The 23388-nt window shown below is 41.0% G+C and overlaps 1 protein-coding gene across 1 annotated transcript; it reads left to right on the top strand.

Moving 5' to 3' along the window:
* The first annotated feature begins 969 nt into the window (after positions 1 to 969).
* BLMH (bleomycin hydrolase) lies at positions 970 to 23388 on the top strand. The gene is made up of 12 exons (XM_067309693.1): positions 970 to 1075; positions 1627 to 1824; positions 2553 to 2662; positions 3340 to 3481; positions 5879 to 5967; positions 7278 to 7370; positions 11516 to 11671; positions 12183 to 12341; positions 12461 to 12528; positions 12934 to 13051; positions 15574 to 15643; positions 22375 to 23388. Exons 1-12 carry the CDS (start codon positions 1063 to 1065, stop codon positions 22524 to 22526), a joined length of 1368 nt encoding a protein of 455 aa, XP_067165794.1. The 5' UTR covers positions 970 to 1062; the 3' UTR covers positions 22527 to 23388.

The following is a 23388-nucleotide window of genomic DNA, read 5'->3' as shown; positions in this document are numbered from 1 at the left end:
AATTGTATGTTACTAATACTGTCAACAAACACTGTGTGCTGTAAATTAATTCAAGTCTCTGATGCACAAATATTCTTCTCAGAAGGGAGCAGGGCTATTACTCAACAGGAAGACATCGCTGCATGAAACCCAGTGCGTCCTTGACTGATGGAACGACAGTGCGTCTGCCAGTTAATGTTCATTAGTGCTTAGGGAATGCTGTCACGGCACAATTTCAGTATAAGCTCACGCCGCTACGCACACTACTTTAAGATCATCCCTGTGAAGAGATTCCTTTTAAACTTTTCCTTTAAGTTGTAGAGCAACGTTTTCCCCACGAGGACAGCAACTGCCATTGGAGTGCAGAGGAGCAGAACGCCTCCATCCCACAGCAGGACTTGGGACGCTCCTGGCCCTGCTGCCGTGGCGCGGCCGCTCTGGGCGAGATGGGGTGGGTGACGCGCTCCGGGAGGGCGCCTGACACGAAGGGGAGCGCTTGTGGATCCACGGAGCACCGCATGGCGGGGACACGGGACTCCGCCGCTCGCATCCCTCTAGCGCGGCCAGGTGCTCGGGCAGGGCCGCGGGGCGCCCGAGGGGGCTGCGGGACAAGGCCGCGGCCTGTGGCGCGGCGGCGCCCTGAGCTCGCCTCAGGCGCCTCCGCAGAACCTTCTAGAAAGAGGCCAGCGAGGCCCAGGTGCCCGGCGCGCCCCGAGGTGCCAGGCGAGGCCCGGGGCGCCCGGCGAGGCGGCAGCAGGCAGGCGGCGAGGCAGCAGCGCCCACGGGCGGCGGGCGGCCGCCGCAGACCGACATAACGGCCGCGGAGGCCCCCGCGCGGTCCCCGCCGGAACGGCGCACGCCGGCGCCGCAAGCTTGTCCCTGTCCGCGCGCCGTCGAGCAGCTTCCCCCCTCCCCTCCCCCCCCCCCGGCAGTCCAGCCCGGCCGCCTGCGTGGGCCCCGCTTCCTGCTTCCGGTGCCGGGGCTATAAGAGCCGCTTCCGCCTCCGAGCGCGACCTGCCGCGGGGCCCTGCCGTTGCGCGGCGCTTTCCTTTCCGGGTGCCGGGAGCTCGCGCCGCCTGTGCCATGAACGCCCGCGGTGAGGGGCGGGGCCAGCCGGTTACCGGGGCAACGGGGGGGCTCGTGTCCCCAGGGAAGGGGGGGGGACGGCCACCGGGACCACCGGCCCTGGTGGGTGTGTGTGTGGGGGGGGAAGACGGTTACCGGGGTAACGGCCTGGGGAGGGGGGGGGCTGTGCCCCGGGGGGGGGAACGGTTAGTGGGGTGAGGAGTCTTGTGGGAGGGGGTCGTGTCCCTGGTTACCGGGGCAACGGATCTTTGGGGGGGGGGTGGCCGGGGGAACGGTTACCGGGTGGCGGGTCTTCAGGGGGGTCATGTCTTGGGGGAGGGGGGAAGACGTTTACCGGGACAAGAGATCATGGGGAGGGGGGGTCTCCTAGGCAGTGGCCCTCAAGGGAGGATCCCGGGGGGGGATCATGCCCCGGGGAGGGGACACTTTCCCCCGGGGGGGGATCATGCCCCGGGGAGGGGACACCTTCCCCCACGGGCGGCCCAGCCCCGTCCCGGGGGGGGGGGAGGCAGGGGGGGCACGTCCGGCGCGGCGGGGTGACTGCTGCCCCGTGGCCCGCAGGGCTCAGCGCGGAGAAGGCCGCTGCCTTCACCCGGCGGCTGCAGGCCGAGCCGCAGTTCCTGCTGGCCCAGAACGTGGCGACCTGCAACGACCCGCTGGAGGTGTGCTTGCAGCGGCAGGTGGTGCAGGACACGGTGCAGGTGTTCCAGCACGCCGTGCCCGCCGAGGGCAAGCCCGTCACCAACCAGAAGAACTCGGGTAAGGGGCTCCCCGCTTCCCTGCCCGCTGCCACCGCGCTGCTGGGGCTGGGGGCTAACGTTCCCGCTCAGGAGCGCTGGTGTTTGGGGGATGAATGATGTAATCTGCACCGTGCTCCCGGTGCTCGGGGAAGCGGTGGCTTCCTCTGAAGCCTTTCCTTTGGGCCTCTGAGCAAAATGTTATTTGTTCAAGGGTTATTTCAAAAATACGTTATTCTGAGGACTCCTGGTATGTTACTGGATCCCAACCAAAAAGTAACGATCAACTATTGATGAAAAGTCGCAGTCAACTTTTTTCCACTAGGAATGATCTTTCGTGGTTTATAACAGTTTAAAGTACGGGGTTGATCCACAGCACTATTTCAGAAGTATTTCCAGCCTTATTTTAGCTTTTGTTGGAACTGAGTTCTGATACAGCTTTTCAGAATGCCTTTTGAGGGCCAAAAATGAATCCTTACAATATTCTTTTGAATCAATAACCATCTTTAGCCTTGCAATGTTTACCTATTTTCCCTTCCTTAAAGAATGAGATAGAAATAGTTGAGACCTGCACATGCAATTTCAAGTTTTCTGAAGTTCCTATTGTTTTTTTCTGTAGTGTATAATGCCAACCAGAACAGTGGGCCAAGGCTTGAGACAGAAGAGTATTATAAATCTTGTGTTTAAAAACGTTGTGCAGATCTTCAGTGCGTACGTTCCAGTTTAATTCTTGTTCCTTTGATCTCTCAGGGAGATGTTGGATCTTTTCTTGTCTCAATGCAATGCGTCTTCCTTTCATGAAGAAATACAACATTGAGGAGTTTGAATTCAGCCAGTCGTATCTCTTTTTCTGGGATAAGGTACAGTAGTATAGGTCATAGGTTGTGCTAGGACTGGTTATGCAGTGGGTATTAGTCTTGGGAGAGAATTTCATTTAGACTGTTGACCGTTTTAAGAACCCAGATGGAAAACATACATGAGAAGAAACTTCAAAAAGTTCTTTAAATATCTGTTGTAAATGAGGATAGAGCAAAGTGGGATTTTCGACTTGAGAAGAAAATTGTCAAGATGTTAATGTTTTGGGATATGGATTTTTTTCTCTCGAGTATTGAATATTTCAGACATTACTTGTAGGAGGCCCAGTGGGAAACATCACTAATTTTTTGTTGAGCTCTCTTTAAGTAGTACTTGTGACCTGCTGATCTGGGAGCTATGTGCTGGTTTGCTTCCTATAGGGAAATCAAGAAAATGTAGTACTTGCAACCGAGCTAGGTTTGAGCTAGGTTTTATTACATAACTTTTGTTTCCTGCCCCTGCACTCTCCAAGCTCTATACCAATTCACTTGTAAATATTTTGTATGTAACTGGAAATAAGTTTATAGGATAATCCCTAGAAAACTATAAGGAAAATAAGAACTTCAGTGCATGGCTAGAATGTAGTTTCATCTAGTTAGGACTTTGAAAGAAATGAATACCCAGGAATGAAGTCACATGTAGTGTGTCACATCTAGAGATTTTTACCTGTCTTTTAATCCAGGTTGAACGTTGTTACTACTTTTTAAATGCCTATGTGGAAACAGCTCAGCAAAAGGAGCCTGTGGAAGGAAGACTGATCCAATTCCTGCTTTCCAACCCCACAAATGATGGTGGACAGTGGGATATGTTGGTTAATCTTATTGGTAAGAGAATCTGTCACTTGGAGCTTCCTGAAGTTGTACACTGGCTTGAGTGATGAGGAGTGAAACAGCTAACACAATTTTGATTTGCTTCTACAGTATCTGGTGCTATACTAGATATTGCACAATGTAGGATCTCCTAGATCAGAGTGCCAGGCACTACAGAAAGCTTCAAATAGAAGATTGTTTATTCTTTCACTGTGTCACTGTTCAGAACTTAGCCTGGAATGACTGCGATGATAAAATGCCTTTTTTGCAATCTGCAATGAAACACTTGACTATGCAGTTCCCTTAAAATACACATATTGTTATTTGCATTAAAGTCACTTGTATTTCTTCTTGATCATCTCAAAACACACATTCTTTGTAATATCAACAATCTGCGAATATGTAGCTGTCAGTCTGCACTCAATAAGAAAGATTTGATAATATGAACAACTGATGTAGCTGAAGCAGTGCTAATCTTCCTTTGAGCCAACATTTAACTGCTTTATGCTTTCCTTATTTTTACCATCATTAAAGTGAGATTCTGTTCCTAAACATTCAAAAACAAAGAAGAGAAGTTTAACAGCTTTGGACACAACTTCAGTTTGTATAACTGTGGCTAAACTGGAATGCAACTCCTGATTTCAGATGGTCAGTAGTAATTTTATGAACCATGTAAACACTAAAAAGCATTTCATATGGGTTGAAAGCAAGTTTGTGTTCTGAGGAGTAATAAGTTAGCTCTGACTGTAAGGTTTATTAAGCAGTTTACTTTTTTTTTATACCTGGAAGCTTAGTGTAGCCTGTCTTAGAATATTCTGCTAATACTTAATGGAAAGCATTTCAGGTGGGATGAGATCTTAGGAATGACATAAGCTATTCTGCACTTAGTTCCTGATTTCCAGGCCTTGCTTTTTAAAGCTTCTAATACAGTGCATCAAAAGCATCTGTCCCATTTCCTAACCATACTTCCTTTCAAATAATAATTACCTTTGTGTTACTAGTGCAGGAAAAAAGATGAATATAAACTTTTATATGCACAGAATTTCTTGTCCCACCTCCCCAATACCCAGATATGAGTGATGTGAGAAAACCTTGCAGTTTGCCTTGAAGGTTGGTGCCTTTAAGGCTAACTACTGTAGGCTGCCAGACTAGGAAGAAATTGAGTCTGAAACCTGGAAATTTCCTAAAGGACATGACACCATTAGCCACTGGCTTTTTTAATCAAAAAAGTTTTTCATGTTTGCTTGTGAGTGTTAGGCATAAATCTTTAAGATCTTTCATTTTTGTATACTGCTGCTAATGACAAAGGTTCAGAAAGTCAAGAGAAGTAATCAGGTGCGCTTGACTGTCCATTCAGTGAAAATATGCAATTCCATTACACTTCAGTAATCATCTCAACACTGTTGCCTTTGCTTATCTCCACGTATACAATTCTTAATACACATGGTAGGAAAAAACATAGTTAGAATAGGGTGTGTTTACAAGGCAGAAACAAAACTTCTTTCAGAGTTGCAACCTGAAGAAAGATGATACAAAGATCAGCGAGAGGGAAGTGATGTGGAATGTGGCTGTGCTGGTCTTACAAAGATCCAATTTAAGTAGGATCATCTTTAGCACTGCTTGAGGAGATGCTTCAGAATCTGAATTATACTAGCACTTGCTTTCATTTGTGTTGCAAAACAATACGACACTTTTGTAGAATAACAAGCCACTAATGTAGGTTTAGAATCGCAAAAGGAACTTGTTCCTTTGAAGCCTGGAGGTCACTTTTTTCCACATCCAGTTGTTATAAATATTTAATCAGGGCAGAGAAGATTTTAGATGATGCTATTATGTCCAGAGCTTTGCATGGTGTGATCTTTGTTTAGTAGCATAATGTAAGAAGTAATTGAGCAGTTGCATACATTTTATAAATGTTGAGGAGAAGTAGTCCTGAGTCTTTTTCCTCTTCTTATGGAGGAAGGAAGACGAGGAAGTTAGTCAACTAACCGTAGATTAGATACATGGAATAATTCTTAAGAGGCACATTTTTTTTCTTAGAAGATATTTCATTAGCTTAATTTTAAAGTAATCAGGTGTTGTCCTGGTCAAAAGAGCTTCTTAAAAAGCACTAATTAGATTAGAACTTCTAAAGTATCAGATTAAATGATAGTGAGTCATTCAAGGATTGCATCCTTTGGGACCCTTGTGAAATGCAGATCAGAGAGATGAAGATTCAGTCACAGATTGACGTGTAAGCTTTGAAGATTGTAGCTTTTAAATGAGAAGCCTCTCCCTTATACTCCCTGCACAGAAAACAGCTGTATTAAGCTTTTATGTGGCTATGAGCAGAAGCATCAGCATTTGCCATGCAGAAAAGACAATTATTAACTCATAGAACCTTTACTTTTTTTTTCTTTTTTCTTTTTTTAGAAAAGTATGGTGTTGTCCCCAAGAAATACTTCCCGGAATCTCATACCACAGAGGCTACGAGAAGGATGAATGAGATCTTGAATCATAAGGTAAAACAGATTTAGGTGTTATGATTAAAGAAGGGGAGGGGATGGGAATGATCCTGCTTCAGGTATTCATAGCCATCTTAATGCCTCTTTATTGACCAAAGTATTAAGTGCATCTCAGCAACTGACTTGCTTTTATTCAGACAGTAGTCTTAAGTCTTAGCAAAGGAATGAGATTGATCTTAAAACATTGAGCAGGAAAATGTGCATGTGGAAGATGGCCGTTGCCAGGTTTCAGTAGCTTGGGAATAATCCATATGGTTTTAGTAGCAATTGTTCCTAATGCTCGAATCTCCAAAAAGTTAATTCTTGAAGTGTGGCTGATAAAGTACATTTCTGTAAAACTAGCATCTGGCTAACTGTTTCTCAGTGTTTTGTCTACCAGTATGCCAAGGTTTCTAGAGATTACTGCCAAATTTGATGGCTAAAATCAAAATGTCTTTTAAAAATGATGAATGTTAAAAATCAGCTTGCAATGTATGGAGGTGTGGCTTTGTCTGAAGGAAGGTATAAGATTGTTCACTGCCCTGCAGAAGTGAATTCATCTGGGAAGAAGCTAGTGTAGGTGGCTAGATAAAAAGGCAATTAAAATCGCGCTTTTTCTTTACAATGGGCTTTGATTTTTTTCCAGTTCACATGGTACATGCTCAGGGAAAATTGCTATCTGAAATCCATATTAAAAAATGGAAAATATGTGCTGAAATGAGCTTAGACGTTATGGTGGTGTTAGTTATTTCTGTCCTGAACATCACAAACCAGCTGGTCTTGAGGGACCCCCACTCACTGCTTCCTGGCCTTATGGATGGTGACGGTAATGGGAGGCATGTACTGTTCTTACTGCAACTCTGCATGTAGTGGGGAAATGCTCCATTCTTTTTATCAACCAAGAGATAAATTATGCATTAGAATTGCAAAATAAATTTTACAGTATGAAGACAGCTTGTTCCCTGTGAGTCACAGAGGCAGTGATGCATGTGGATGTTGTGGCATTAGTTATGTTATGGAACTGAGAGAAATGAAGCCTTAAGAAATGCTAATGGCTATAAGCTTCAAATCGGTAGTTGGAAAACAGTAATTGAATTGCAACTATTAATTTTCGATTTTTGTGATCTTTTACCTTTAAATGATTTCATTATGTTCCTTTTAAAGAATCAACATATAACAAAGCCTTCTGAAAGAATTTCTTTTCTTTCTCAAGACATTTTGTAAAGGGTGAAACAGGTGCCTGAAACAACCATATAGAAAGTTCTGAAAACTGATTAGGTGTAGCACCTTTCTTAATCTTAAAATAAAATGACTTTTTCTTTAAACAGATGAGAGAGTACTGTTTGCGGCTAAGAAATATGGTGGTGTGTGGGATAACTAAGGGGGAACTTACTGCTGAAATGGACACTATGATAGAAGAGGTAAATATATTTATGTGACTTCTTGGAACAGGGGGGCTTGAGCGCATTTCTTGCTGGCTCTTGTTTTGCATATGTGAGGATCAGGCAAAACAAGGGACTTCTGTTTGCCTAACTAGGAAGGTTTTGTATGGCAGTGCACTTTGAAGTATTTAAATGATTTTTCTTGAAGGAGAATATGTGGTTACTTAACGCATGCTGAGCTTTTTACTTCCAGACAAATATCCTGAATTTCAGGATTCCAGAATTATGACAGTTTACCACCAGAAGAGATATGACCCTTTCTGTAAGAAAGCAGCATTTTATATCTTAACAGAGATCAGAATAGTGGTCTATCATGCTTCTGTAACTAGTAGGAAAGAGGCAAGTTGAAATTGCATTCTGACCATTTTAAATGCCAAATCCTACAGCCCAAGTGTTGTTGCAGAAATTCCCCACAAGAGAGCAGGAAAGAACAACAAAAGAGAACTCTGCAGTATATAAAAGATTTGAACTGAACCAGGCTGAATCCAGCTGTGATCTGATAATGGGAGGCAGCAAAGGAAGGAACCACAGCATCTGTTTCTAGCTGCATGACTTAACCCAAAACCAAATGGGTCAGCAAGAGTCTGCCCTACTAGTGGGCGAGTGTGGTGGCTGGCCCTCCGCAGGCGGAGGCCACTGCTTGCTTGGAATGTGACAGTGATGTGTGCTATTTTTTATCCTAGTCTCCTGATGCTTGTTTTTTCAAATAGTGAAAACTATTTTTGAAGTGTTGTGTTAGCTTGGTGTTTGACCAAGTGTATGCATTTAAAAAAATGCATTTATTGCATGTGTGGGTTTCTCGAGCATATGATGCAAAGTGACCAAGTAACTTTAATGTCTATCTTCAGATGTCTCAAGAAACCAAACTTTTTTTAAATGTGTCTTAGAGGTTTTTCTGCAATTCAATAAACATCAACAGATGTTTGTTGTAATTTCTGCTTAAGATGTAAGCAAAAGTTACATTGGGATGGTTCTATAAAGTTTTAAGCGGTTCCACTGATACACAAGTTTTGATTAATATGTTTGTCTGGTTTTTGGAAAACTCATCTTTCTAATTAATATATAATCTGTAGCTGCTTTTAACCTAATTTTAAGGTTAGCTTAAAGTTTAAAAATGGTACATGTTTCTTGGGTTACATTATTAAATCTAAAATATTTTGTTCTACGAAATACATGCCCTAATAAGATCAACAGTAATTCCACCCTTTGAATCTACCCTTCAGAGTGCTGCAAATTAGCATTTAGTTTAACAGTGTGTTAATGTAACTGGCATCTAGTGTCTCCAAAAGCCTTTGGAGGTTTTTGCAGCAGAATCCAAAGCTTCCTGGAGTTGGCTATGTTCATTTTTAGGGCAGTGACATACAGCTCACTGCAAAATGCCTCTTCATTTGTTTAAAGCCTGCCTCTGAAAAGGGATCCTCGAACCAGCATTAAAGAATCATTAACTGATTGCAATTTGTCTGTTCTGTAAAAAGATTATGCTTAATTCTCTGCAGTTAATGCAGTATTTCCTCTTGCAGTAGTAATAGTGGTTTGTAACCTAAGTGGACTTCCTTTCAATAAACATTGCAGTTAGCATATCCAACTGCACCTGTTCTGTATACTTTAAAAACACTTAAGGGTTTGAGACCACTGTGTTTTTTCATGTGTATATGTATATAAGTGGCTGTACATCCATTTTTGTGTATGGTGAAACAGAACTTGGGCTCTGTTCTGTGGAGTTTTATTTGTGTAGCATATCTTAGTTTGCTTATGCTGGGAGGCAGTACTCCAGCCAAAATGGGGCAGCTGTCCTGGAACATAGGATTAAATATTCAATCCAGAACTGTATAAACATTCTCCTTATCAAACTAGTGCACAAGAGGTCAGAAGTTGAGATCAGTGCAGCGCATGTGATTTAATTTTTCTTTCTTCACGGTTTTCCTTTATGGACTCTTCCTTATCAGGAACGTCCCCTTTTCCCCTCCTCACTCATCTTGTTTTTTAACAAAAGCCATTTTATCTTTGCCTTATCTTGGTTCTAGCTGTCACCAGAGTGATACAAGTCACCTTTTAGTTTAAGTAAGTCTCTGAAGAGCATAGATAGAGGAAGCTTTTTAGATGCCAAGGGATGGCCTATGATGGGTGTGGTGGAAAAAACAGCCGTCGGAGCCGCAGTTCCCAGGCACGACGGCCTCTGTTAACTTGAGACTTCTGTCTCCGTCACTTTCCTTCCTCTGCCTGGAGCCATTCTGCTTGCTGCTCTGCTCTTAGGCATTTTTCTGGCATGTTTTGTTTCCATAACCCCAAGTGGTGGGAGATGAGGCTATCTGAGGTAATGTGGGTGTGTCCGCAGCAAATGTTACCTTTTGTGTGGTCTGTGCAAAATTGAATATTAATAGCAGTTTAGGGGTTTACATTTGCTCTTTAACATATTTATTAAAAATGAAAAGTGCAAGTTCCTCCAGTAAAAACATGATCCTGCTCCCTTGTTTCAACCCATAATTAATCTCTTCTTTTGTTTTCCTTAAACTACTTGGAGCAAGAACACCTTTATTTGCATCTTGTATACAGCCAAACAGTGAGTGTTAGTTGGCCTGAAGATTATGTTCATTTTTGCTTCTATACAAAATGCTTAAAAACAGTGAAGCCCCCTACCTCTCTCCAGATGTTTTTCTTCATGCAGCTTCAGAAGAACACGGAAGGAAAGTAAGAGGGACAAAGTGTATAAAAACCAGGATTATGAAACTACATGCAACTCCTAATGTATAGGCATTCAGTGCAGCCAGCACAAGTGCTGTTTAAAAGAAAAAAAGCCTGAGATTTTGTGGTTGTGTTGTTGCTGGGTTTAAAAAAAAAAAGCAGTAAGACCCAGTTCTGCAAAAAGGCTGGTGTAATCAGAGGCTGTCTAGCTTTGTTAATTAACTAGTGGGTCTTAAAGAACCTACTGAGAAGACGCTTGGGATCCATATAAATCAGCTCAAGTTGTTCCAGAAGGAGTAAGTCAGCTCTGGGGAGGGTATTCTGTCTCCTCTGTTGTGAAAGCTTGGCGAGTGTGAAGTGCGAAGACTGACAGCCCAGGAATGTTAACATAAACCACAGGCACTGGATCATAGTGCAGAAGGGGTAGGTGCAGGTTAATTTGATTCCCCCCTTCTTTTATTTCAAATAAACTGTGGGTTCCTTGCAAGGAAAAGACTTCTTATGCTCAAGACATACAGAATGACAGAGCTGAAGTCAGACCAGTTTCAGCTGAAGTAAAACTGATTCAAACCTGCTCACATATGACTGAATACTTTGTTCCCATAGTTTCTGTAATAGGTCCTGCTAAGTATTCTTAAAGACATTCATCTGGTTACACTGCCTACAAGTTAGCACGTTTTATAAGGCCGGTGAGAAAGTACGGTAGACTATTCCTAAATACTGTTTCATACATTTATAGGGAGACTGCTAACTTGAAATCTAGTCAAGACTTTTTGTGATTAAAATCAATAGAAAGATGTCAGCTGCAAAGGATGTCACAGCAAGCAGAGGTCTTCAGTTAAATTACATAACCTGCCAGCTTAACCCTAAATTGAGGCATTGTTAAATGTATTAAATACACATGAGAAGATTATTCTAGGATTTTGAAAAAAGCAAAGGCCCATCTTTGAAATCCAAATGAACATTACAGGAAAGAAGGGATTAGTACAGGGAAAGCACTGAGATAAAATGCTTTGTTGTATGTATGTTAGGAGATTCAGTTCCCCTTTGTGCATGGGGCAAATCACCTATTAGAGCAGTTTTCTGAATGCTTATTTTTTTAGAATCAGTTTGACAATATTTCTCTTACCCTGGAAACATTTCTTGTTGGGAATTTCTTGTACCTTAAGCAGGTACAGAGTGTGACAATGGAGAGAGATTCTGTTCTTTTTGTGGCCTTTTAGATTGATTTAGAACTGTTGCAAGGTGTAGATTGCTGGAACTGGATGCAAATAATTGATGCGTGGAGGGTTATTCATGTGCTTCAAAGGTGAATGTTAATAACCCAGCCTTCCAGTTGGTTCTAATGTGGGGGAGTCCATTGATTGCTGACATTGCTGTGGTAGGAGGGGCAGATCTGGATGTTGCAGTGAATTCTCACAGCTGTTTGCTTCTCTGGGCAGGTTTTCAGAATAGTGAGTACTTGCTTGGGCAGCCCTCCGGAGACCTTCTGCTGGGAGTTCCGGGATAAGGAGAAGAACTACAACAAAATTGGCCCTGTGACACCAGTGCAGTTCTACAACGAGCATGTGAAGCCTTACTTCAACATGGAGGACAAGGTTGGGCATGCGGAAAGTCAGTGGCTTTCCAAGACCTTGTTACTGTAAAACCCACCTGGTTACTCCTTTCCACTGTTGCCGGTGTACTGTCTGCATCTGTAACTGCACAACATGGGATGGATACAGCTCCCACAAGTTGGCCCCACATTTATGCGCTGCCCCTCAATTAGCTGTGTGACCTTGCATTGCACTTTGAGCTTGTAATGATATAATATGCAGTGGTCAGATAAGTCACAAACAGCCATAAATAAAACCAGCTGTTAGAGAACAAGAATAGCATGCAAAGCTCCTGTGCCACAACTGAAGGTGAACTTACAAGAGAGATTTAAAAAAAAAACAAAAAAAAACAAAAAAAACTGCTTTAAAAGCCTTCTGGTATTCCAGTCAAGCTGCTTGTCTGCTAATGGGATAGACAGCTAGCAGGACAGAAGCAATTGTCCAAAATCTGTCTAGATTCACTTCTCAAAGTTTTCAATTAAGTTACACCTTAATGACATTTTGATTTTGGCAGATTTGTCTAGTGAACGATCCTCGACCACAGAACCCGTATAACAAGCTGTATACGGTGGAGTACCTTGGCAATATGGTAGGAGGGAGGAGAACGCTCTACAATAACCAGCCTGTTGATGTCTTGAAAAAATTGGCTGCAGCTTCTATTAAGGATGGCGAGGTTTGTTTGATTTCTCTCCATAGATGGTGTGGTGCTGACTCTCGTAATATAAAACTCACTGGGATGTAACCTAGATGTGATTTTTTTTTTTTTTTTTTTTTTTTTTTTCCTGTTTGTAGGCTGTGTGGTTTGGCTGTGATGTTGCAAAGCACTTCTATGGCAAGCTGGGAATCAATGACATGAATATGTAAGTAGAAAACCAAAATGGAATCCTCTTTGGATACTTGGACAGACAAGAAGATACTTTAGCTGAAACTAATTTGTACATGCTTTGGTTTATACCTAAAATGAGAGCTTTTAAATATTTCAGTGGCAACAGAAGTATGTTCTTTTTCACTTGTTAGCTAAAATTTTGATCCTTTAAAGATGCACTACAAGTCTCTGTTAAATGTTCTTACTCATCTGAATTATCTAATCTGGTGAGAGACGCTCCTAAAGGACCAGTCTTTTTCATTTATTCTGACACTAAAAATAGTTGAACTTATAGGTTTGTGCACTGGCTCCTGGGACACTGCAGTCTACTGATTCTCTGGTTAGTTGTGAGAATCCTCCCTGCATCCTTTTTGACGACATTTATGTGGCTTTCTTGCAGATTTAATCATGAGCTGGTGTTTGGCGTCTCCATCAAGAACATGAACAAAGCAGAACGATTAATCTTTGGCGATTCAATGATGACCCATGCTATGGTCCTGACGGCTGTCACTGAGAAGGTAGAGTCTTCTTTCTGAAGTTCTGATGTTTGCACAGACGTATTTGAATATTCTGGCAGTTTGTTTATATGTTCAGGGATTATTCACAGTGTATGAACTGTTCTGCTAAAGCTTGCCATGTGCATGACAACACCCTGGTGCACAAGGCCTAGGTTGTCTATTCTTCCTGTTATGTGTCTCGGAGTGTTCAGAAGAACTATAAATATTTAACAAGGAGGGAAGAATTTTAGACAAGTCAAGGATTTCTTTCCTTCTACACACAAACTGGTATTGGAGAAGGGCAAGGAAAGTTCTATTTTTAAGATACCAGAAAACCTCTCCTAACAGGTTTTAAATGCAGATTCTGACATACCTTGCTGAGCAAGGAATCAAGTATGACAGCAGGTATTTCCCACCCTATCCCATTGCATAGATTAGTCCAATCTAAGTTTTACAGCATGAAGCTCATACTCTGTTAAAATGCCAGAACAGCCAGTAGGAGGCACTTCAGTAAAAATCTTAACCTTCTACAACACAATGGTATGTGACTTTTCTGACCTACTCATAATTAGGAAGGAAAATGGTGTCCAAAATAGCTGTATGGCAGATAGTACGTCAAGATGAATCATGCACTACAGCTGCTCCTGGCAGAATAACAAAGCAGAGATAATGAGCTAAAAAGAACCATGTGAATATTTACCCCTTTGGGTTAAATGCAATTTTGATATTTTCTATTATTTCCAGAAGTTGTTATTAAAGTCTCTTTGAAGTGATTTCTTCCAGTCCAAGATGACATTGGCTTTGAGAAATAACAGCTCACATGTAATTGAAAAAGTTCCCTTGAATGCTGGAGTTCAAGAACTTGAGATGGGACTGCTGAGATTCATGAGCTTTTCTGAATTACTTCTTACAATTCAACAGAATTTTTTCCTACAGTTCTGCATTTTGAGATCTAATGCTTGTATTTCATGTATCAGATTGCATGAGTGCATCTTAACTCAAAAAAACCCTTTTTTTAAAAGATATTTATAATGATAATTTTCTACTGTTCAAAACCTATATGTTCACCACTGTAGTGTGTATGTTCACAATTGTGACCCACAATTGTGCTGACTGCATTTCACTGGAGGATATAGTCTATGGTCTATATTTCTAAGTTCCTACTTTTGCATGCATAAATGCATAGTTACATAAAATAAGATCAAATGTGATCTTATTTCTTAACAAAGAAAGATGTGTATAAGATTAATAAATGCTTAATTTCATATATCAATATATGGTATTCCTCGAATGAGAAGATCCTTTAAAAGAAATGCTTTGTTATGGTGGAACAAGTCCAGAATTTGAAGGCTTTTCCACATTCAAAACACAGACTAAGCTGTTCTTTCTACTTTTGGCTTGAACATGTTTTTTTTATATTAAACCTTAACTTAATCTAAAGGAGCTTTGTTAGATAGCTGTAAAAATATAATACTTCGGATTTACCTGCTTTATAAAAAAGGCTTTGAAGATAAAAGAAAATCATATTACAATTTTACAATGCAAAAAAAAGATGTGGATTAAGTGTACTGTTTGGTTAAAAACTTCATTTATGTAAATGTGTTCATTCTAGTTTGTCAGATAGCATCATGAGTAAACTTATCCTTAGTTTGGTAGCTCCCAAATGTCACGTTTTAAGGAATTTCCTTTATATTTTTTAAGTGAGAATAAAATCTTAATATAGCAATATTCCTTTGAATATTAAAAATGGATTCACAGGATGCTTTCCAGGCTACAGTTCTTTGCATTATCATAAAAAAAATCACAGTAGAAAGAATAAATATTCATTGGTTCCTCAAGGGAGCTGCTTTTTCCTCACTTTCTGGAGGAAGCAGCAGTTCATTTTGTGGCGTAGCAAGCCCGTGAAGCTGTTTTCAATGCTTTTATGTACTTGATATATCTGAACTAGACTCTTCAGATATGCACAATGCAGCCTAGAATACAGCATACCTGTAAACCTGAAATCAGATGTACTTCATGTTTGTTAGAAGCCTGATATATCTTTCAGTGAACCAGACTGGTCCTTCAGCTAGATTTCTCAAGTGTTTGCACTTGCTCTTACTAATATTGTTTTAAATTATTACAGTTACTTTATTGCCCTGGTTCCTTTCCTCTGATTTCTAGTTTAAGCAAGTATTCCTGTATTTCACAAGGCAGCCAGGGCCCCAACAGATGATAGGGAAGGCTGCTTAAATTCTTTTTGGTGGTTGAGTCAAAACTTGAATTAAATTCAATTTGAATTAAGTTCTCAGATTAAAATAAATACCTATTGTAGGCTCCCCTCTCAGCTATGTTTCCTCATGCATTATGTAAGCAGTATTTCAGAAAACTACTTTTCTCAAACCATTAGCAAGAAACGATCGTCTGAAACTCACCAGTGTCTCTCGATTTTGGGGAGTGGAGCTCTGTGGCTGCTGGTGCTGGATTCAGACTTGGAAGGGTTGACTGCTCTAAACTGGCGTGGCTCTTCACTACTCAATAGCCATCTACTTGTTTTGTCACAGGATGGGCAAGAAGGGTCGTTTGAAAAATGGAGAGTGGAAAACTCCTGGGGTGAAGACCGTGGTAATAAAGGTAAAGTAATTTATAGCCACAGGAGCATAATGCTGAACTTAGTATTTGGAAATAGGGAACTGGAAGGGGAAAAGGGACATGCTGTGAGTGTGTCCTCCACCTGAAACATGCATGACGTGAGCCTGCAAACAGCATGTGGATTGCTGAGATACGGCACTGTATTTCTGGAAGACAAACACTCTTAGCTTAAATGTGTTTTACTTCTAAGTAAATTGAATGGAGACATTGATTGGAAGCAAGTAGTGTCACTGGATTAACTTGGCATTGTGTTTGCATGTCAAACTGTAGAGGCAATTGCACTTTATGGAAGATGGCCATAACTGACTGACAGTGAGGGAGTCTGTCATCATCCCAAAGGCAGAATAACAAAGTTGACAGAAGCCCCTGTTTTGGAGGTTGTAGCTTAAGCTGAATATGAGGCGTATTTTGTCCTTGTCCTGTAGTTTTTGACAATCCAATAATCAAACTGTTTGTATATGGAAGGTAATGGGTAGATATTGGTAGACTTCTGTCACCAGATCAAATGGGTTCAGCTTGTCTAAGTGAATTTTTATTGCAAATAATCTGGCTAGTAATGGTTACTTTCTTGCTCTGAGTGACATCTTGTCAGATCACATTAATATTTGCAGTAATTACAATTATGAACCTAAGGCCATATTAAAACCATTTCATACCCTGCAAAGCTCTGTCTTCACTTGCTGTGACGTCAGGACATGGTGAGTAGTAGGATGTACCCTGAAGAGTACAGGGCCTCCTGGAAATATCAAGATTTATCAAAGGAATCTAGAAAACGTATCTGAACTTCATATGATGAAGTATTTAAAGCAATAAACTTTCATAAAATAGATCAAATTTTTTAAAAGTTACTTAGGTTGTTATTGTAAAGCTGCTTTTTTTTTTTCTTTTTAAGCAGTATATACCAATTTGCTTTTGATCACAAATAAACTGTGAACCATTATCCCTGCTTGGGGGTGGAGGAGGAGGGAAAGCAGCTGTAAGAATTTGACAAGTGTCAAGAGAGCAGAACTGTTGCTATTGTCTTGCTTATAAGACTATACTGCAAAATACACATTTGAAAAATCTGGTAATATTGATCTGAAAATACAGTAGTATTTCTCTTATGAAATGGCAAGAATTCCAGTGATGTAAAACAAAATTTTTTTTAATAGAAGGACAATAGATAAGTTAGGAAATGCTTTGCAAGACCAAGTAAGATAGGGTCACTTCCAAGAAATGCCTCAGTATGCGCTGCAGAAAAATGCTTTGTCCTTCTAGTAGGAAAGTAAAAAGACTTCACTGCATACTTTCAAATGTACTAAAGTTTTTGGTTACAGATTCAAGCTTAGCTCTGTTTACTAGAGTTGTCTCATGCCGTACCTCATGCTGACTGTGGCTGATATTATTTAAATAGTCTTCCTGAATCATATGTGAAACCTGAATGTGTCTTACGTTTTCTTTTAAAGCACTGTTTATCAATCACTGCAAACTTTTATTTACTGCTTTTGGAAATGAGGCAGTGAGGGTATGGCTGGTTCCAGCGGCTGTGAGCGGCTGCAATGTAAACTGTTCTAGCTCCAACACCTCTCAATCTATAAAAATAGCCCTTCTATAGCTGTGCCAAAAGCCTGACCAGCAGCATGCTTTGAGTGTTTGTCTGGTATGGCAAGCACTAGCAACAAGAAGATCCACACTTAAAGTTCAGCTCAGAGCTGGGTTTTCTGCATGAACTTGCTTTTCCATTGACCATGGTCTCAGCCTGGACTACTGTTCCTTTAAACTGGTTTTCTAAACTCCGTAGGGCTGGAGTGGGGGTGCTGAGCCAGCCTGGCATGGCACACGGATAGGCAGCACGGACAGAAGGGTGAGTCACAGCTGAGAGGTGGTTTAGCAGATTGTTTCTGGTTGCTTCCCTGCTCAGCCTGGGCCTGACCAGAGTAGCGCTGCTTTGCCTGGTCTGGGGAGCTAGCTCTGAGCTCACCTGCCCCAAGTGAGCAGGGCTGACAGGGTGAGAGCTTCTCTGGGTTGCTGCTGAGGACTGCAGTCAGCCAGCTCTTCCTAAATGACTGGAGTGGAGCAAGACCTCCATGACTTTGTCATCTCCTAGCTGAGACAGGCCTGATGTACACACAGTCATGGTGCAAGCTCACAGATAGCATGCTAAGCCAAACTTCAGTTCCAGGCCATCCTACAGTACAGTCATTGACTTTTTCTGCTGCAGATTAATCCCAAACCTTATGCTTGCAAGATCTGATATGGCTGAAATTACCCAGGGTGTTGGGGGTTTCTTCCTGGAATAGAATATTTCTGGAAATTTTTGTTTTAGGATGTGACCTTATTCATAAGTTTTTGGCATCTTATACATGAAAAGCTAACTAACATGTAGAATGGAAGTGTCTTAATTTATCTTCTGGCCCCTTGGTCTGCAGCAGTGTCTGTTAGCTGTATATGTTCGCAGTAGAGCATTCCAATAAAAATCTTTAGTTCTGACGAAACAGATAGTGAAACTGTGTTGGTGTTAAGCCTTCATGGCTTATCAATGTGACAGGAATAAAATGTACTTTGGAATGTTACTAAAGAAGTACCATTAAAACTTTGCTTGTCTCCAAATACAAACTATTAACTATTTTGCAGATGTTAATCACCTTTATGTATATTAGAGAATATAAAAATACCTAGTTAGTGGTCCTCTTAATGTCAGAGGACTTCCTTTGAGACACTGCAGATCCTCAGTTTGCAGTGTTAGATGCTACTAGTGTTAGAGGAATGTTTCCAGGAAGGAACTGCCTTACTGCTTTACAACTGCTCAGCATGGACTTTGCTTAGTACTCAGAACATTCTCAAATTAATAGGCATCAGTCAGCAACTTTGATTTTGCTTGTCATTTATGCTCCTTTGGTTAAGGCTCAGAATTGTTCTTGATTAGAACTGAAAAAACACTGGGCTTAACATCAGGATATTGGCCATTTCTTCCAAACCATGATGCAGTAGATTTACCAAGAGAGTTTCAGGATTTAAAGTTGCAGCTGTTGAACTGTGATATGAACAGAGGCAGTTGTGTGCAGGTGTTACTGGGCTGGAGCATCAGTGGATATACTGATGGAGCTGCAGGGGCTGCGATTGATCTGTGTGCAAAGCTGTGTGCATTCTTGACTCTCTCCAGTTCTTTGAGAACATCAAAACATTTAGAAACTGCAGCAGCTACAAATGAAAGGTGTAGTGCCTCAGGCTTTGAGTTGAGAATAACACTAAAAATTAAGCTGGTTACCTAGTCTTGAGTATTACTTTGCTGAACTTGTAGTTTGCCAGCTTTGTAAGCTTAAGCTACTTCTTAGTTTGCAGTTAGTTTACCTGCCCTTAGAGGTTGTCTTTTTTTCCAAATATGCATTCATTTTTCAGGAATGAGTTCTTTTAGAACTGTTTAAGAGGAGCTCATTGCTCCTTTGGAATATAATAGGGCTCTAGAGCGATTTGAATAAACCCTGTCCATACATTGTATGCATATATTGCATGCACACCATCTATGTGAACTTTTCTTGGTGAGTCACTGTCATTTATCTGTTTTGTAGTCGTAAAGACTGCTGTCTCTAGAAATTCTTGCTCGCTGTCTATATTTTCTTTTGGTTAGAGAGTTGTCTGGAAAAATGCCTTGATTGAAAATCCCATCAGAACTAGGAAGCTTGATTTCTCTTTTAGACTACTTTTTTCAGGGAGGTGAATCCTTGAATAATTTTCTTAGGTATGTCCAATCAACTTACTGTTAGCTAAAGGCAATCGGACATATCCTTTGGAGCTCATTCTTGAACGCTAGAAGAGGCAACTTGACAGGAGCAGTAGGCATGATGGTTACACCCTCTTCAACATTCAGTCCTAGCTGGCCTGGGAGGGTGAGGATTTGCAGTCTGTCCTAGCTTTCTTGCTATACCATTGAGTCAGCCTGGCAGTGAACTTTATCTTATCTGCTTGTTAAGGGATTGGGAAGCTATGTTTGGATAAGTCCAGCACAGGAAACCAGAATCCACAGCTCTAAAGAGGCCAAGAATGATGTTAAACTTGGCATCTCACAGCTGAGGCCCAGCTGGGTGTGGGGGATACAAGCCCCAACTCCACAATTTCTTGGACAGGATGGTAGAGGGTGCAGCTTGCAACAAAGTGCCAGAAGCTAGATTTTTTTGAGTCACGGAAAGCTTATAGTTGGTTGGAAATGGGAATGCTTTTATATGGGGTGCCTCTTGCATTGCTCTGAGCACCATCTGAGGTGCAACAGCCTGAGGAGCACCTGTTTCCCCAGACTTGCATGGTGCAGGAATGGAACGAGCATGACTCTTGTATTGAGTGTCATGGGAAGAAGTTATTTATACGCTCGCATTCCTTCTGGGGGCAGAACTGAATTCCTGTGGTAGTGCTTGCCCCAGGGAAAGGGAAGCCCTGAGAACAGCTAGCATTGGCTCTCCTAAATATTTAGTAATTATATGGATATCTGTTGTAAAACTGTTTCTTGGAATCCAGTCTGTTTTTCCTCAAGGAATGAACACAGCTGCTGACAAACATTGTTTGCCTTTTGAGGTAATAAATAAATAAATATCACTTCCCAGTAAAAATTTTCCGTTCTGTGTTTTACTGGCACTTTGTCAGCCATCCAGGCAAGTTTAATTATTCTGCTTACTCTCTGTTCTGGAGACACAGTACAGTATTAACTTTGAACCCAGCTTATTCCTTCAGATATCTTTTTTTAAAAGCAAGAAAGAGGTCTTCAAAGGTGAACACTGAATTGCATTATCACATCCATTTGACAGGGGTCCATCTGTTTGTTCTGGCATGAAGAGAACTTTCTTATGGTACATCTCCAGCTAGAAGTCAGCTCCCTTTTGTCTTTTTCCTCTCTACTTGTCCTGACTGTTACATATTTATTCTCTGTATGCATTAAGATATTTTAAGGGTTTAAGTGTAGACACTTAGTGTCTGTCTTCATATATATCATCCCAGGAGCACATTATGAAGGAAAGGTTCTGTTATCTTCTCCCTATGGAGAAGTTAAGGTGTGAGTACCAAGTGGCTTGTAGGAGGCCCTATGGGAACTTTGGTGCAAGGGCTTTATTTTCAGGTGCCAGAATCCTAGGTTATGCTGTAGCTCTTGGTCATTCTGCCTTGACTGACCTCTCCCTAACCAGCTGCTTGTCAGTTTTAAAATGCTTAATTTGTAGGTTTTTCTTTGGATAAGCTAGAGAAATGTGGACAAGCCTCATGTATACAAGGAGGAGTAGTCAGGTATTATGTCATGTCAGATGAAGGCAATGCTATTCCAAGTTTTCCTGTATTGTATTGTTAATTAACATAGAAATGGGTTGAACAGAAGCAATAGATTCATTGCCGGAGGTAAGACTCCATGGCTGTACCCTGTTTGGAAACACAAACTTTCCTGTTTCTTTTTTACTTCTCCCTGTTACCTGCGTGGACTGCAGAGCTCAGGGTTGCCTCAGGCAGGCTCCTAGGTGTATATGTTGCTGCCTATAATATGTGTCTCCTCTTAATGAAGAACTTGATAATGGCTTTCATTGTGGCACAGGCCTTCTCAAAGAGCAACCTTCCTTATTTGCATGTTCTGAAGTTTTGCTTGATGTTTCCTTCTTGTTCAGACAGTGCGATCCTAATCAGCACCGTCAAGCTTTGAGATACAGGATGTCAGAGGCAGAGTTCATTATCCTCTCAGGGTGCAATTACTTGTTGGCTCTTGGGAGTGAGAGGTTTTTGTGTGTCCCACAGAACTCATATCCTGAAGAGAGAATAATCAAGGCAGCTCCCTTTGGCAGTGTTTCCAAAATGGCTTCTAGCTCGGATTACAATTGATAGGGTTTTTAATTTATGGGAATTCAATCTGATCTCTTGCTTTAGAAACAAGATGGTATAGATAGATGCATTTATTGTCCATATTCTTTGGACACTTTCTTGTTTCATTTGATTGTGTGATGATATTGTATAAGGACATGAGGAACTTTATTACATAAAGCTTTCTCATCTGTCTTCTAAATGTATTCTTTTTCCCTGGCATGCTATAAGTTCGGTTCACCTTGAATAGCTTGTTTCCAGTGGTAGTTTTCTGCTAAAAGCTGTGATACTCTAAATGTAACTTTTTTTCCCCAGTTCAAAGGCAGTGCACTAAAATTCTCAAGAATAATATTAAGGGAGAAAATTAAGATTTAGTTCAGCCAGTGTGATTTTAGTTGGCTTTGTATTTGAGGAAAGCAGGTAGCCTCCTTTTACCACAAGAACTAAAGCAGCAAAGTTTGAGGTTTCTTAAACCAAAGATGATCTGGATATTCATCAGGAAAATTTCTTTAATCAAAATCCTGAAAACTTGTAAAGCTGGAGACCCAGATAACTTTACATTCTGACTTAAATATTAATTCTTTTAAAGGAATTGCAATTCACTTGAGTATTCCAGATGCCTGTTTTAACAGATGAAGCATAAATGATGAATATTCTGGGTCTTATTTTTCCTAGCAGGTTTCTTGCTTGGTCTGACAGTGCACATGAAATACTTCAATATCAGCTTAGTCTGTATGTTAAGTTCTTAGTGTTTGTTTGTTTTGGTCTTTTTTCTTCTACTTTGTCCTGACAGATACGGGAGTATGACTGGGTCCTATTTGTAATGGATCATGCATGGGTGAATCTGTGTCACTGCTTCACTGTAGCAGTAATGGTTCTCTGTTGTAATGAGCTGTTTTCATCTCCAGGTTACCTGATCATGACTGATGACTGGTTTTCTGAGTACGTGTATGAAGTTGTGGTGGATAAGAAGCATGTGCCAGAAGATATCTTGGCAGTGATGCAGCAGGAGCCGATTGTTTTGCCAGCTTGGGACCCTATGGGGGCATTAGCCAAGTGAACTACAGGGTGTTTGCCTCCTAATGATCAACCAGAAGTAGATGCAATAGAGAATCCCAGTGGTTGGAAGCCATAGCCAAATGTTAATGTGACCAAGCACTCAGCATGGTCCATATTCTTGAAATGTAAGTTAAGGATCTTTGGAAAATAGCGCTTTACTGACTGGCTCAATAAAAGCTCTCAGGCAGGCTACTCTGCAAAACTAAAAAGGGAAAAAGGAAAAACTCATGAAAATGTATTACAAGTGCTTTCAATGGCCATTTGATTTTATCTTAATTTTTTTAATAAAAATCAGCATAGTAATCTAGTAGAATACTTTTGACTAGTATTTTCCCTAGAAAAGATGGCCATAATAGGCCATTCTTTAAAGTTAATGACTAGATGATTGTTAAAACAAATACATCAAGATACTTATAAATTAATCATCTGTGGTCTCTTATACCATAAAAGAATATCCAAAATATTTTATACCTTTACATTTTTAGTTTTGCTGCCAAGGGAAGAAATTTGGAAGGGGACATAAGAGTAGAAACTGCTCCATTCCTTAAAATAGCCTTTAGAAAAATCTTCTCTTCCAGCAGGAGAGAAACAACTGCTTCCTGGAGGTTTCCAGTTTCACTTGTTTCTAATCTTCCATTATTGAGCTAGGACTGGATAACTGTATCAAGGCCCAGTACTATGTCTGTGTGCACAGGAGTGCTATTTTTCAGTTAGATTAGCAAGAACAACCGTAAATATGTTCACAGGTGGAGTTAGTGTCATGCTCAACAGAAAAAAAACATTTTAATTGCTGCATTTTATTTGGATGTTTTCAAAAACAAGATGGTGCTATGAAGCTTTTAAATAAACACTTTCTTAAGTGA

Source organism: Apteryx mantelli, chromosome 22, assembly GCF_036417845.1.
Source record: "Apteryx mantelli isolate bAptMan1 chromosome 22, bAptMan1.hap1, whole genome shotgun sequence".
NCBI classification, from domain to species: Eukaryota; Metazoa; Chordata; class Aves; order Apterygiformes; family Apterygidae; genus Apteryx; species Apteryx mantelli.
The sequence above is the reverse complement of the archived record's forward strand: the minus strand, read 5'-3'. Positions and strand labels throughout refer to the sequence as shown.

Excerpts from the sequence above, each read along its gene's own strand:
- BLMH (XM_067309693.1), top strand. Across the intron at positions 1,825-2,552 it reads CACCAACCAGAAGAACTCGG|GGAGATGTTGGATCTTTTCT; the intron begins GTAAGGGGCTCC and ends TTGATCTCTCAG. Across the intron at positions 12,342-12,460 it reads CTTCTATTAAGGATGGCGAG|GCTGTGTGGTTTGGCTGTGA; the intron begins GTTTGTTTGATT and ends TCCTGTTTGTAG.